This window comes from Astatotilapia calliptera, chromosome 22 (assembly GCF_900246225.1).
Source record: "Astatotilapia calliptera chromosome 22, fAstCal1.2, whole genome shotgun sequence".
Classification (NCBI taxonomy): domain Eukaryota; kingdom Metazoa; phylum Chordata; class Actinopteri; order Cichliformes; family Cichlidae; genus Astatotilapia; species Astatotilapia calliptera.
Window position 1 is genome coordinate 18,026,486 of NC_039322.1, and position 16,999 is coordinate 18,043,484.

The 16,999-nt window shown below is 42.2% G+C and overlaps 1 protein-coding gene across 1 annotated transcript in view; it reads left to right on the forward strand.

Moving 5' to 3' along the window:
* The first annotated feature begins 2,023 nt into the window (after positions 1-2,023).
* gabbr2 (gamma-aminobutyric acid (GABA) B receptor, 2) overlaps positions 2,024-16,999 on the forward strand; it is a 202,743-nt gene continuing 187,767 nt past the window's right edge. The window contains exon 1 of the mRNA XM_026156284.1: positions 2,024-3,122. Within this exon, the coding sequence (XP_026012069.1) occupies positions 2,808-3,122 (315 nt within the window). The 5' untranslated portion in view covers positions 2,024-2,807. The remainder of the gene's footprint in view (positions 3,123-16,999) is intronic.

The window sequence follows — 16,999 nt, forward strand, 5'->3', positions numbered from 1 at the left end:
GGAGGATTGTTGTTTTGTGCAAAACAAACAGATGGGCCAGTGACTTGACCTACTTCTTCATCTGGACTTCTGAGTAGAAAAAAAGGAAAACTATCAAGAAGAGGGAAAATACAGCGCTGTGTGGATGAATGCAAAGCATATAGTATTTATTATTTTTGATTTAACTCACTTCCTTTATTTGAGCGTTTTCTTGACTGTTTTGTACTCTTTTGACCTTTAATTGGAGCCAACTTGAGTTTTTCTTCTATTTTTAGCTCGTTGTTGATTAGCTTAAATGTGTCTGACCTCACAGGCCAAAAGGTGGGTCAAAACAGTAATCAGCCTCAGACAAAAAATGTGTTTTACTATTGGTGTTCCCACAATTAAGATGTCTTATTTTAGGTAAACATTTCATGCAAATCATATACTGGTCAGAAAGACAGAAAGAGAGAGATGTAGATTCCAGCATTCCTCCAGGGCTATAACAAATTTCCTTTGTGTGACATGTGATTGGAGCTTCTTGGACTTGTAATAAGTGACCCATGTTGTAAGAACTATGGTCAATATGGCAGAGGCCTATTGACCGTGAGAGTTCAATGCTTTAAATCCATAACGGTGAAGGAAATTGGCTGTGTTAAGGCGTTAGATTCAGATCATGATCAGGAGTGTTTTCTATGCAAAGCTTATTTCATACTGCCCACTTTTTGATGCCAGCTGAGCCTACAGAGGGAGTTCATTTGGAAAGATGTAATGCTTTCATGTGGTTTATTTTAATGCTACTGCTTATCTGCTTATCCTTGGAAGGATGATTAAAAATACGGAATTACCAGCATTGTTTAAAATGGGAAAGACCCGCATGTTTTCAGCTGTGTTGCACTTTGGACAACTCATCATGGAAGTAAAGCTGTTGCCTCATCCCCGTTGTTTTGCAAATGTAGAGCAAAGCTCAGTTCGCACCTCTGACTTTCCAATGAGACAATATTCGTGCCATGCGCCACATTGGGAAAATACATTATATTCTCATTTGTGCTTCATTCATATGCTCCTCCCCCCCCCCCCCCCCATTTTTTTTTTCATTTTTTAAAATGTAATGTTCATTGTAACTGTGGATGTGATACTGTGACTGTGTAGGTCAAACTGCCTTTGTTTTGAGATACGTTTGAAGCTGATGACTTGAAAGGCCTCCGTATTTTTTCCCACATGTGGTGAAGAGTTACCCGCGGCAGCATATTCTCTTCTCTTCCCACGCGTGTTTAACAATACCAGGAAATGTGCTGCGAGCTATTGCGTCGACTGGCTTTTTTCTTTTTTATTGGGGAGGGGGAACCACTTTCCTTTCCTGCCGGAGAAATGTAATGTTTGCACATATTGGACATGAATAAGAAAGCGTATCCTCTGCCCTGAGGCTGTACAGGTAAAGGGCTAATGTACACGTGACAATGGAAGAAGAGACAACTTCAGCTACGCTACCGCCGAATGCTATTCCGTACCGTGCGCTGTCCATGGTGCTGAAATACTTCCTCGTTACTCCAATATATTGCAGTGTTTTCCAAGTATTTTACATATTTATGTAGTTATTTTTTTAATTATTGTTGGTAATAATAATAATAATAATAATAATAATAATAATAATAATAATTCCTCTCACATCCATCCATCCATCCATCCATCCATCCCAGATTCTGTATGTGTTGTTTGTTTAACAGTGGTTTCCAGACTGACGCCATCATATCACGAGGTTCGGCATTCCTAATGAGTAACTAAAAATACAAGAATTACTTTTGATGTCACTTGTGACAGTACAATTCACAGCTACGAGCCTCCACATGCATACACCTCATAGGTTTTAACTGGCCTGCTCCATGCATGTCTGACATGTGGCCTGTCTCTTAGATGTAATAGCCCAGTAAAACACCCTCGGCTGTCAGGCCTCCGACGAGTCTGTCCTGCATAAAACCTATGCAGCCTTCCCACCACGCTGCTGTATATCCGTCTCACCCTCCTCCCCTTCCCTTTCTCGTTTCCTCTCCTCCTCCACATTCAGTGCTCCCTCTTGCGCGTACGGTGAGCAGCAGCAGCGGCAGCAGCAAAGGCTTCAGCGCTTCTCTGACGCACCATCGGAGAGGAGATTCACAGTCCCACAGGCTGTCAACGCAGACGCTCTCGACATCTCCTCCCCAGACCTCTGCGGTCAAGCTTTCAGCATCAGCCTTGTTTGTTTTTAGTCTTTTCCCCCCATCTCCCTCCCATATCTTGACATTTGTCCGCCTGAGCGCCGTATTTGGTGGGGATGCCCACAGTTGGCATCTCTTGGCTGGGAATTTACTTCGGAGTTGATTTTGTATCTGCAAGAACTGTCAACACGAGTGATTAATTTGTATCCCGAAATTGCCAGATTTTTTTAAAATTTTTTTTTAGGGGGGGGGGGGGGGGCATCCTTCAGAACATTTTTTGTTCTTTATACAAGTGGTTCAGATTAAAGGTGAAAAGGGGGGGTTGTAGAATGAGAGGGTTGTTTGGACAGGAGATCGTTTGGATGACGGACACCGAGAGGCAGTAGCTCTCCCTCTGCAAAGCGAATCTCTGCGCCCTTGGAATATTCTCACAGAGGCACGGTTACACAGTAGAAATATTTTCTCAGTTTGCAGTCGTAATCCACGGGACGAGTTTGCCCACTGCAGGGGCTGCTGCGGCTTTTGCGTCTGTTCTGTTTTGAATTCATATCTCCTTGACGGACGGGCGCGTGAGGATCCCGGACGAGCCCGAATTTGCAATGCCCGAGCAGTGAGGGCACGGTGGGATTTCATTTGGTCACCCTGTACAGTAGCATGGCTCCAGCCCGGAGGGACTGCAGCGGCTGGGAGATGTTCCTCCCGACGGGATGTCTGCTCCTCTCTGTTTTGCTATTTCACCCTGCTCTAACCAAGGTGTGCAACGACCGCACCAAACACGGACAGGACAACAGCTGGTTCACCAGGGACGGGGAAAACTTGCCCATAATGGTTCTTATGCCCATGAACGAGTCGGCCCTGATGAGCAGCATCAGCCAAGGAATCGAGCCGGCGGTTCAGCTGGCCATCCAACACATAAGGGAGTCCGGGAAGTACTCGTTCTCACTCATCACCAAAATATACGACACCGAGGTAAACATGCAGACTAAATCTGCTCACTAAGCTGCCGCCGGCTGGCTCGGGCGTGCTTGAAACATTTGTATATGGCTTGTATGTGTGTATTTGCCTATGTGGGGGCGCGCGCGCGAACAGTCAGCTTGTGCACGTGTGTATGGCGCGCGCATTGCCCCGCAGAGCTCCACCGAGTGTCCCTCCAAAGGGGTTCTGTTATGCTTGGCATCTGCGAAGCCTCGTTGTTTTTGGCGAAGGTGTTTTTTTCTTCTTCAGTGCGCAAAAGTCAACTGTAGGTGTGCCCCCCCACACACACACACTCACGAACATGATGTAGCCTACGTGTCTGCCTCGTCCTCCTCATTTTAGCTGCTGTCGCTGGTAGTTGATAGGGCATTTAAAATGCAAGGTGCCATCACAAGGCTCTGCTTTATCTGGGTACTCTAGAGGCACACTTTTCAATGCTTTAATGGTTACTGCAATCTCTGCTATTCGCCATCACCAACCAGTGATTTAACGTTTTTTATTTTAAATGTTTTTAAAATCACAGCATCCGATCTTTGTTTCTGCAGTGGCCACTTTATAAGCGGGCTTTCAGTCATGAATCAGTGTAGCTTTCTAACGATTAAAGGGGCTGGTTCTCCTCGTGCCTGAAGATGGCGGTAATTGGTTGTACGATTTCTCCTGAATCCTGGCACCCTTGAAAAGAGCAGAACATCACAGTGTTCAAGCTCCAAATTAAGATCAATTTATTTGATAACGCTAACAACTCCAGCTGAAGTCCTCTTGAAGTTGCCAAAAGTGTAGACAATAGCTTGTTCTCCATAATCTATTTACACTTCAGTTATTTGACTCAACAGTATAGTGGTCCTTTAGGCTTAAGTAACGTCTATGCTTTTGAGCGCACACTGTGCAGCTGAGGGGTTTAATTTACCATCAACCTGCTTCCTTGATAGTTTGTCAAATTTCTATGAATTTCAGCGAGACAAGTAGAGGTTGAATGAACTGCAACTCTATTCATCTGTTTTATAGGTCGAGCCAGATCTGTTTTATTGTGCCACCTGTCCCGCTGCCTTAGAAATCAGCAGGTTTTCCTTACCGTGTGGGCACAGGTGTGTCCATGTGAAAGAGCACGCGCATCTCTGTTGACAGGGGTAAGCCCTCAGAGGCGCATGTGCTCAGACCTTGGGATTAATGTGCTGTTATGAGAGTTATGATTTTTCTCCTTCTATTCCCCTGGAGAGAAAGATGAGCTGGAAGCAAGAGGTCAGTGGGCCAGCCTGACACATGCTTGCTGGAAATGTCTGGTAGTGATGCCAGCTTTCTAATACTGGGAAGGCATGAGAACATTTTTATTTGATCACTTTGTGGCCAAAGGCTAAACTCCATTGCTCTATAAAAACCCAATGGCATTTCAGGGTGGTTTTCCCAGATGGGGCAAATGAAACTCCCAAGTTCTGGTCATGTTTTTGAAAACGACTAAGTAAGACTATTAGATGCCAGCAGTGAAACTTCTGTATTATTCTTTTAACAGCAGATCTCATAAATGCGTTGTTAAGCTGCTAACAGACTGCAGGCATCCTTGGTTGTAAAAACTAGGAAAAAATAAAATTAAAAAAGAGAGAAAAAGAATGTCCTCCAAATAGCTTATAGTATATTTACATGTGGAATCATGTGGCTCAGGACGCTGTGGTTAAAGTAAACAAGAGGCCAAGTGCAAATTGAAGCATATCACCGCTACTGAATATTCTTATTGTATGTTTGCAGAAAATAAAGAAACTGAGACTTTGGGGAAAATATGATTCCACTAACATCTGAAGATATAAGATGCTATTATTGTTTGTGAACACTTGTTTGTGTCTGAACAATAATAAGCATGTACAGCTAGAGAAGACCTTTGCCTGGGAGGGGGATATCACTGTAGTGCTGATTATATTGCTTTCACCCGCTGACTCACTTATAGGACCAATAATGTGACATCCGTGATGGTTGTGCTATTGCCTATATATGCGTTTTCATTGTACATTTCTTGCAATATCATTTTTAACTTACACACAAAGGAATGACCTAAACACACACTCACAAACAAAGGGATGGACCCAACTTTCCACCAAGCACATGCTTGTCAGAAAATAATACATGCATGAGTGCGTTTGTTGCAGCTAGCAGCAGGCCAAGTGTGTGCCTGCGTTGTGCTTGTACACATGTGTCTGTGTTTGTGTGGGCACTGGGATTTAGCCCTGCAGATGTAAGTAATCAGTCCCCGAGCACAGGCTCTTTATCCCTTTATCCCCTGTCAGTGGAGCCATGGGTTAACTGAGCAGGCCTGGTCCATCCTTGTGCAGTGTGGGGCTGGGTGGTGGTGGTGTAGATGACAGTGAGGCACTCAGGAGCTGTCCTGCAGTAAAAGGCCGCAGAGTTGAGGCTGGTGAGCTAGTGTTTGGTGGATTGAAGAGGCAGCTAATGGAAGTAGAGCAGATATTCTGCCTTGGTGGTTTCAAATTAGTCTGATCAGACTGACAACCAACTCTTGAGATGTTTCAGCAGCACAGACAATTCAGCAGGCTGAGACAATTTCACATGAAAATACAGCCTTACTTAAAAAAAAACAAAAAAACAGAGCATTTGAGGTAGAAAAGAAGCAGGATGGATTATATCAACTAGAAGGCTTAGCGGTGGAGCAGGAGTTGGTCCTTTACTGCAGCTAGATGTGTGAGTGTGGATTTTTAGTGTAACCATGGACTGATACTGTAACTCTGCAGGCTTAGAGGATCAAAGCTTTGGAGAGGACAGGAGGCACTGGAAGAGGATGGAAGGGAGACTTTGGGCAATGAAAGGGTTCTAGGCTAAGCTACGCTAGTTCACCGGCTTATAGGATGAGTGACAGGCCCTTGAGAGGGGCCACTCAGGGAAATATCCCATTTTAGCAGAACGGTGATGGAAAGTTTTTGAATTGCAGTGACAACTTTTATTCAGCTTGAATCGTATGAGACAAAAAGCTATAAAATCAACAAGGCAAAGGTTAATACCGTGAAAATTCTAAGTGAAGCGTTGTGAATTTGAAATAATTCATTCATACACACTTAGAACTCTAGGGTAATCGCTGGACTTTGATACCTATATTCTTACAGCGAAGAGTGAACTCATCAGTAGAAACACAACGACAACGAGTTTGTTGCAGTTTGAGATGCGCATCTTGACCGTGTCCAGTGCACCGCGTACAGTATACAGCTATTTCTGTTCTGCTAGAAGTGACCTATGTTTAGAGACGCCGCACACAGCTGCAGTATAAGCCGCTTCCCCTTTTCTTCTCAGAGGGCTAAATGCGACATGTCACATTTAAGCTTGTGATGGCGAGCCCGAAACCACAGTACAGTAGTCTTGTCCACGGGATGCTGAGCACCCCCACCCCCCGCTTAGTGTGTGTAAGGCATTCTGTCATTTTGTCACAAGAAGTTACGTTTTCAGTGAAAAGCCATTTTCATAATGGAGGTTACTGTTCTGCTAAGCATAGGTCTTGAGTCAAAGCGAGCTGGTTCAATGCTGATACTCTTGGTGGGGTTGAGGAAAATTTGTTTTAGCAACAGCTCTTTGTTTGTTTTGTTGGCCATTTATTTTTGTAGTTATTTGGGGGAGAGCCTCTTAGAGTACCATCCAATGAACTTACTGTTTCACACGCTGAACTCAGCTTTAAGATTCTTTGTATAATAACCTTACACATACAAATGAAGTTCCACCTTTAAAAGTCTTGTATTTTCAAAAGGGGTCTGATGTATGCCATGTGTTATTTAAATGTGTGACACCTGCAGCATTTAGTGCCAAAGTGGTGACCTGGGAGGGTCAGCAAAGATTGCCTGTCACCATTCCTGGGAGAGGGTGAATGTTCAGCGTGAGCAGGGAAAAGCAGCATGTGGCAGTTCTGGCGCTCTCTGGGCATATAGAAAGTGCTGAGTGTGGTTGTATTCACTGACCCGACACAGATAGTGGGGATCAATGCGCAGCGGCCCTTCTCATAGAACGAACAGGATCTCAGGGGAGAATCAGAGAGTGAGGCGAGAGGGAAAGAGATGCGTAGGGCTGTTAGATGGAGATCCCGAAATAGGATTATATCATCTTCTGTGCAGGAAGAGGAAATGGCCAGCCTCTTAATTCATATTGGATCCTAATGTAATGCTGTTTGCATTGTTTCTGTCAGGCAAGTACTTTAATGGCTATTTGGGAAAAAAAAGAAAAAAGAAAAAAAGAGAGAAAGCAATTACTGCATGTAATGAGGTATGCATAATAGATCCGTAACAGGCTCCAAAGATCTTGTGTTACGTATATCCCCTCAGAAATTGATCACAGTGTTTTCTTTATTTGAATGTTTTCACACTGTGATTTAACAAAATGAAAGAAGCATGGGTCACAGTTTAATAAATATGCCAAATCTGAGCATTAATTGCTGACCTTTGTCTGAGTCAGCCTGCCAGTGGCCTGGAGGGCTTGAGCGAGACAAATAGCAAATGTGAACTTTCTTGATGAAAGGCTCTTTACGCGCCCCGAAGCTGGCTTTACAACAGATATTGTGACACACAAGTACACACAGAATATTTCGCATAAATGAAACACACAAAAAGGCATGCAGCGCATTCACGCCTACATATGGTCACGGCTGTTGTCGATTGGCACCCCTGCAGCACTGCCTGAGGTCAGGATATTGTAGTCACTTGAGCAGTTAGACATGAAGTGTTGTTCATCTCCGGAAAAAGGAAAATGGACCCGCGGGTTCATCAGACCGAGTTATGCAACGTCAATTTGGGCTTTTCCTTGACAGATTTAAGTCTCCTCCCTGTTGTATTTTTTTACTATCAAATGGTTGGAAATAATAAGAAAATGGAATGATTTCTGTCAAAGAAAGATAGCACGCTCATTGTCTGTTATCCCTAGAATCATGCTTACTACCATGTTATTACCCCCTAAGGACCTACTGTGAGCCAGGAAAAGCCTTGGAAAATCATTTAAAAAATCTTTTGTACCATGCATCTTAAATACACTGAATGATTAATGTAAATATTTGTCAAAGGATGCAAAGTTTGCATGAAAGACAATAAAGAATGCCTTTTTTTGAGCATCCACACTCCAGAACTTTCAGAACTACTTGTTCCCTGTGCCCATCTCTTATACACCAACACTTTTTAATCACAATGGACCTGACCTTTTGACCACACTTTTCTGCTTCTCCCAGATGTTATTCCAAAGCTTACAAAGAGAAAAAAAGCCCTGTTTGACTTCTTCTTTTATCTGGTACATTGCTTCACACAGACCTCCTTTCTAATGTCTTAATTGCACAATGCTGTATTTGACATTGCTGGTGTTTTGACCACTAAAATTCAATGAGCGAGTTCAAGTGTGGCAAAAACAAATTAGAGCCCGCAGCTTGCATTTGCCTAGTGCAGATTAAAGCATGTTTGACGGATTCTTATTGTTTGCGCTTGTGTGTTGCTAATTTGATGGCGTAAGAGAGCTTGCACGGTCTTGTATATATTGTCTGCGCTTTCATGCTGCTTTTATGCCCGATGCGCTGACCCAATCAGGCTAATCACGTGAGAGGCAGCGGCGTAATTCCATTGTAAAAGCACTCTAAGCAAGTCCTGTTGGTTGCTTGCAAAGCAATCAGAATGTGTGTTTGCACTTGAGTGCTGCTGGAGGTTGGGGAAAGGATGGGAAATAGTCTGTGCACTGGATGTGTGGGTGGAGGTACTTATGTATATCTCTGTGGTTGGTGAACGTGATTGACCGAATGGTGATGGACTGAATCACCCCGCGCTGATATTGTTAAAATCAGGCACTTACACTGGAGCCTTCCACTGAAATAGAACACAGCAAAACTGCTGCTGTTAAAGGCATCAGGCATCACATTGTTAAAAGTATATTCTTGTTAATTTAGATCTTTATTAGCACACTGAAATAGAACATATAGAGCCAAGTAGCCTATTTTTAGTCCAAGATTGTTGATGTTGTAGTCAGTGGACTGTGCTGTAGTGTGTGCAATCATTTTGGTGTTCCATAAATGGGCATATGCGAGTATATATCAGTGCAAGCACTTGGGTAACCGTCTTTACCAAAAACACTAAACCCCAATAATGATCTGTCACTATATCTAAATATACTCTAGCATTGTGTGTCACCTTAAACAATGAATCCAGCATCTAAATCTGCATACGTCGCTCTGACTTCACTGCATCTTAATTACAGCCAGTCGGAGCGGTGGTGTAGTAAAAGCGTTAATGAATTCAGCTCGTGATAATCAATTAGTTTTCAAATTAATTTGTCATTGTCAAATTTTAATCTTCCTTTCTTTATGCCTTCCTATTGTGCTTTCGCAGCAGATGCTATGATGAGACATCTGTTGGCATGCCCCCCTTACTCATCTTTTTCTTTCTTTCTTCAATGACTCTACTGTCATTGAGATGCACAATGACTCCAAAAGGTGGCAAACCAGGCATCTGGTTGCCATTAACATTAAACAAACAATTTCAGTACAAACCGTACAGCTGAATGACGGACACCCAGGAGGTAGAAAATGGGTGGGAGGATCAATGGGGAGGTGGGAGAGGCAGAAAATAGTGACTTGAGGAGGAGGAGTTAAGGGAGATATAGCGTGAGGCGGCTAAACGGGAGAAAAAATACAAGTTTAAAAAGCTGGGAAATGGATGAAAATCTCTCATCTTTATTCAGTGCTGCTGAAAACACTGACAAGATGGCTGCTGCCATGTTGAGCACAACACTACGTCAGTCTGTCTGGCTGCCTCTGCTGGTGCATCTATAAAGTTGCCACTGATCACCAGCCAAGCCATTTGCGCAGGCAATTAGCACAGCAAATGTTTATCTGCTACTGTACTGCAAACTGTTTAAAAAGTCACTCTTAGCTCCCAAATGTGGCGTGCGCACGATGGTTTCTGCACTTTTTAGGTTTCCAAATAATACTTAAGATGTTCTAATCTATTTATTGATCCTGTTTTCTGCAAACAAAACCTCAAAAGAGGACCAGGAAAATATGTGTTTGCGTGCTTATGGTTACCAACCCCAAGAGAGGTTTCTTGCTGCGGCACGTCTGGAGAATTTCCATCACTAAACGGCCTCGTATGTATGCAAGGGTGACACACATAAAATTCCTTCTCTTGTAATTATTTCGTCTTTAACCCCCCCAAAAAGCAGACCGTGACCAAGGTCCTACTACTGCAGATGACCTTTTTAAATAATGACTTGTGTTCTGCCCAATATCGCCCTTGTCAGCTGTTATTATGCCTCAATCCTGCAAATTTTCCATCCCCTCACTCCATCACTGTCGGCTTCTCTCACTCCTCATCAATCCTCCACCCCCTCACGTACGCACACATACTCACAGACATCGCATTCACCTCCCTGTCTTTCTCCCGTGAGTGGACAGAAATGAAAGGATTACCGTGGAATGGGTGTGCTGTTGTCATTAGAGATTGGACAAATACTCTGTGCATGTCCCTGTCTGTCGCTCTCTCAAGGGGACCCAGCAAAGAGCAATAAGCAGAGAGAGTCTGTCCTTTCTGCTCCTGTAATTACATTAAAGCTCGTGTAATTCTTGGCCAAAAAGCCAACAAAATATTGCCTGCGTCTTGGGAGGAGATGCACGCATGTGGGTACACAGTCGTGTGACCTGGCCTAAAGTATGCCCGCCATGAGAAAGTGACTTCATACAGGTGGACGTTTTCAGCCACTTCACGCCAAAGAATAATAGCCTTTCTTGCTTAATCGCCATCTACACTTGCAGATAGTCTTGCAGGCTTTCTCTATCATGGCTGCACATACACACACACACACACACACACACACACACACACACACACACACACACACTAGACTTGATCAGCTACTGCTGTTGCACTAACAAAGATAATATAAAAACATGTTATTGCAAGAAAATGTGTATTACTTGCTGATAACCCAGCACACTTGACCAGTTAAGAGGGCAGGACTATGTACTATGAAGCAAGTTCGACTTGGCTTTGCGTTAGCTAGCTCAACAAAACATAAAACCTAATAACAGATAATGGATATCGAGTTTTCTGCTTCGGGCTCTCACATAAAAGGGGGCATTTGAATCATGTTCCATACAAATTAAGCTGATAGTCCATTAAAAAGGAACAGGTCATGGACAGTTATAAAGGATCTGAACCCCCCCTCACAAAAAACAAAAACAGTAATTCGTGTGCTGCAGATAAAGCAAGAGAGCAACGCAGTGGAAGATTATCAGTCTCGTTAAATAAGTTAATATATTGATTTTACCAGTGCACTCTCGGTGCTGGTGTTTATTTCTAACGTGATAGCTGCACATTAGAGCTCTGAAACATTAAACTGGATCCATTTAAACATTATCTCTCAAGAAGTGCATTTAGGTCTGATACTGTCATGAAGTCAATATTAAAAACATTTTGTTTTGTTTTTTTGCCAAATCAAAGTAAAATTGATCTTATTGATTTACCACACCCTTGTTACTAATGCATGGCTCAACAGGTTGGCATACTGGATATAAGCTATTCTCTCAGCTGAGAATCTCTGTTACTGTTGGAGTCTATTATCAAAAGATAAGAGAAAATGTGGCACCTTGTGACCCTTGAAAACCAAAAGTTTCAACATAACCTGTTAACATAATGTTAACATAAGAGCATAACTTGCCAAAGAGAAAGAAGAGCTGCCCATGTGACATTGAATTGTCTGACTTTATGCTCAGCACACCTTGTTAAACCATCAATCTCTCTTCGTAACACGGCCCAAAGGTCCAGTGCAGTTTGGTCAAAACGCTTTGCTCAAATGGCGTTTTAATACCATCTGTTTCCACACAATATGATTATTTATCCACGTGATACCATCATGAAACATATTAGTGAGTAATTGTTGTTCTCCAATGGTTCACATAGCTTTTCTCGCAATGTTCCAGTAGAACACAGCAGTGGAGCCTATAATGGAAGCCTACTACTGTTGAAAAGCAATTAAAGAATGCCATTAAACTATTAAACAATAATGTGAATACTGAACTCTATGATGTATACATTGTATACATGATGTATACATGATGACTCTGGAGAACAAATTATGGTAATATACAGGAGACTAGGAGAATTTTCGCATCAAATTTTTAAAGTGGTTGTGAGCAATAGTTCTCTAGTCTTTCTGGAGGTCTTTCAAGAACTTTGAATGCCCTTCAAGAAGCCTGGAAGACTATTCCTGAAGACTACTTGAAGAAATAACAAAGTGTTTTGTCGTATATACTGTAATTCCATTTATGATTGTACATTTTAAGTTTTTTTCCTCTATTTTCCTAGCAAAATATAAATAAACGAGGGCTGCCTTAAGACTTTTGCACAGTATTGTATATTAGCTTTTTGAACAATATATCATGCTTCCATTTCTTTTGTGTGCAGTTTATATTTTGTGGCCATCAAACATTGTGGTTTGGCATGTTTTTCTTGTAATTGATATAATTACATTTTGACTTATTACATGTGCTGAAAATGAGCACTGAAAATGTAACCGTCAGGATTTGTTTCAGGTAGCGGACTCCAGCGTGCATCCACGTGCCACACTGCACATCTCTGCTCGGCAGTCTCTGATACACATCAGACCTTTGTCCATTTGCCGTCCGCACATGGTGGATACTATTTCCCCATCCGCGATTACTGGGCCCTGTTAGCGAAAAGCAGTTGGTGAGCCCATTGTGAGCCAAGAGCGATAACAACAGACAGTAGAATCACAGATGTAACCTGCGCACACACACACACACACACACACACACACACACACACACACACACACACACACACACACACACACACACACACACCCAGCCACTCTGCCTAAGTGCCCATGCACAGTAGCAATGGTATACACATCTGTCATGCCCATCCAAAGCAGGCAATCATGTCGTATGCGATCACAAAAGGCTGTGCAATGATGATAAGAGATTATTTCCAACCAGGCTCTATCTGCTGTGACTCAGTCCTAATCTTTGTGCATGTATATGTTTCTGCGTGTGCGTGTGTGTGCACATGTGTGTGTCATCATGGATGGATAGTTTGATAAATGAATAGCAAAACAGATTACATTGTTCTTTCTTATGTTGTATCAGTGGAATTGTGTTTTGTCAGAGCGTTTTGCTTTAAGCATTTCCATTTGGCAAACAAACCCCAATGCACAGCCTCTCTCACACACACATACAGACACACACACACACACACACACACACACAGCATACCGTTACTCACACCATTGCACACTGCCGCTACACTGCAAAAGTTGCTCTTGGCTGCTCTACATGTTGCAATGAAAAAAAAGTTAATACATTGCTAAACAAACCATGTTACAGGCAATAGAGCAGGGACTGAGGCTGTAAAGAGCAGTTAGTGTTACAGAGCTTGTTGCTGATAGATCGGGATCGGGGCCCTGGTTGGACTGACCTGCAGTTGCCCGTCTGACTAATGAACTGCTACTGTAAGCCAGGAGCCTTTTATTACCCTTTTTATAGAGAGAAGAGGAGCGGCAGTGTATGTTTTTACCAGTCGGCTCATTCCTTTGCACAAATGAACATACACGTGCAACAAACCTAAGCCCAGAACTGTTGATCGCTCAGGCTTTATAAAGAGCCTAAAATAAACCACAGACGCGATCTGTTGGGAAATGTTGTCTCAAACTGAACCTTGCAGGAACATCTTCGAGTCAAGTGTTTGTTCAGGTTTTGTGTACTCACATCGATCACGACAGAATGTGTGCGATTAGGTGTTAAGCAGCAACCTAATGCTTCATAACGTAAAAGGATAGTGAAAGTGATTTTTAGTGATGAAGCTGAGAGCCACAGATGTCGGCTTTTTAGCATTCAATCCCAAATGCTTAGATGTACTTTGGACCAAATCTACATGGTGATTAAACCGAATAGATGCAGGCAAATATTTGACCAATGATCAAGGGATAGAAACACTAGTATCCTTGCCATCTTAGAGTTTCCTGTGATGCTCACGTCGATCAGCAGTCTGTCTGGACCGATGGATTGTCGACTTGAGCAAATGTCTTCGGATATGCAGGATGCAAACGAGCGCCTTTTTGACGTCTTGCAAATAAATTGCAATCTCAAGAATCAAAAGGACCCCACAGTATGCTCTGGAGGATTCAGTCTGTACTTCAAGAAGTGCACTTGAAGAAGATGAGTGCAATCATGAAATGCACTTTCTGACCTAGATTATGTGTAAATCATCCTCTGAACACTGAACATATTCTGAATCCTTACACTAAAGTATAAGCGTAAGCATTTGAAAGCCCTTTAGATATTAATATATGTATATGGATAATATTAATTCATACCCACACATTAAAAAAAAGCTGGATGAACAACAACTAATGCATCGACAGTTTCAGCAGATTTTTTCACATCATTTCTAAAGACCTTAAATAACACATTGATAAGCAGGATTTAAAAATACTTTTAGAAAGTTTAAACATCTAAATATATTTCTATGTTTTTAAAAGTAAAATCAGGAAATGGTAATTGACATGTTTAATATAGACTGAGCGGATATACATAGTATAATCTAATAAGCCTCATCTCAGACGGTCTTATCTGGTGATAACACTATTTTCCTGATTAGATGCTCTCACTTCCATGCTGATTTCATGCCTCCATCCAAATGCAGACCAGTCTTTGCCAGAAAGCAGCTCTTCTGTTCGTGTGTATTGATTTCATGGCTAAAAACAGGGTGATGGCAGAACGCCTGTTCCATTCTTCCTATTGGGAAACATCCAAGAACAACTGCTGCCACCCTTTTTGCTACGACTTAAAAACGGGCAGCTTGTTGGCAGTATGAATTCACCTACACCTTTTCTTTCATTCATTATATACCATCAGCTAAATCGCATTTTAAGTAGTCCTTTAAATGTGTCCTATTTTCATTTGATATCTGACAGGACATTTTTCAATAGTATTTCATAGCCGCAGTGAAACGCCTTAGAAATGAACTCCTGGGGTTTTCACCAATGCTGCCATAGAACTGGCCTTGTCAGCCATCTTTTATTAAACCCTTCAATTATGTTTGAAATTGTAAAGAAAATGATCATCTTGGGTGAACATCACTAACGATAATCACTCAGCTATATACTGTAAAGCAATTAAATCCCCAAGGTATACAATAAATCGAAGTGCTGAAGTGACATAAAAGTAAAAGTTCATTCTGGGAGGAAACTGGCGTTTTACAGTGCAAGAATCTCCCTGTCATGTATCATTCCTGCGTTTCCTGCTGTGATGGTTATTTGGCTTTCAGAACCATTTATTGCCTTAGATTGATGTGGCCAATGAACAGGGATAGCTGGTTAGGCTGATGACACCCCAAGCTGTGAGAAGTAAGGATGTCTATCATGTTAATTCAATAGAAAGCAGTTGGATAGTGAGTGAGATTTCATTATTCCAAGTAAAGGATATAATTCAAGGCAAAGCGCAACAAGCTGCCTGTTCGGTCAACTGTGACATTCTTGGAGTTGCAGTAGTTTTTACAGTGTAAAATTTGCAAACCAAACAATCCAAATGCTAATTTTAAAGGTCCTCTCCATGCCAGGGGCTCTAGTTCCATTTTGCAGACTCTTTAAAAGGAAAAACCAACTCATGTCCACTCTGAGCTACAGTTCATGTTGCACTAATTACTACCCTTATTAGTATTCTAGTGGAACATCAGCAATTAAAATAACCATTAAAACCAGAAGGATCTCCTGCAGCGAGGCTTAAAAGAGGAAAACAGGAACATGTAACATGTATGTTTTATTAGTTGTTTCCAATGTTCAGCACACAAATGGGTAAAAGGTGTAATATGTCTTTCGAACGTATGTAAATTATGTTGAAACGGGGCATCGTGTAGGGGAAGCGCTCTGCACATGCCATGCGTTTGTTCGTGAGGTTGGTAAACCTGCTAACTGCATATACCGCAGAGGTAGAGGTGGACGTGATCACAGCTGATGCACGTCGTCTGCTCTACATAATGTTGGAGCTTTGATCATACAACCTCACACTTAGTCCGCAAACAAAGGCGCACGGACCCGAAAGGATGAGTGTGTGCTCGAGTTTTTGTGCGCTCGTTGACAATCTCTGAATTTTACAAAAAGCAAGGCACACTATCCAGAGGTTGTGCGCATGAATATTTAAAGGTGGCATGCTAAACAACTCTCCGGTGCTGACCTGTTGCTGCGTGTATTCTTATTGAATAAGTAAACGTGCCTCATATTTACAACATCACTGCTTTTATGATGCATGAATCAGAATTATACATGGTCCCCGGTGGTTGTTGGCAGCCTCCCTCTACATAAATATTATCTGTGTGCCCCGACTCTGTGCTGCTCTGTTGACTTGCTCTTACACACAAGGGAGCTTCTATTGATTTCTAGAAGGCCTTCATGGTGACTTCTTAAGCTAACAGGAATCGCATTTTCAAAAATGGGCCTTCCACTGCTGTTTTTGTTCAAAACGCCTCCTTCTGTGCGTGTTTCCTCAAGTACGCCGCTATTTAACTTTACTTAACTTTAGCCAGTGGATTTTCCTGTTATTCGCTCTAGTTTTGTGGAAGAGGCTTTTATGTGTCACATTTTAAATTTCTTGTCGCAAAGTGAACAAAAAGTGGACTTAGAGTGTAAATAAAAGGAGGCACACTGTAATGACAGTATTGCTATTGTTTAATAGTTGTACTTTAATGTTAAAAAACAAGTGTTAAAAGGGTTAGACCTAGGTTTTTATAATGTTATTATATTGAAATATGCCTGCATACTCTTTTCAAGCTGTCAATGACGTTGCATCGAAGAGGGAATCAGCGTTAGCCCGGCTGTTCCTCGAGGCAGAGTGTGTGACAACGGCGGCA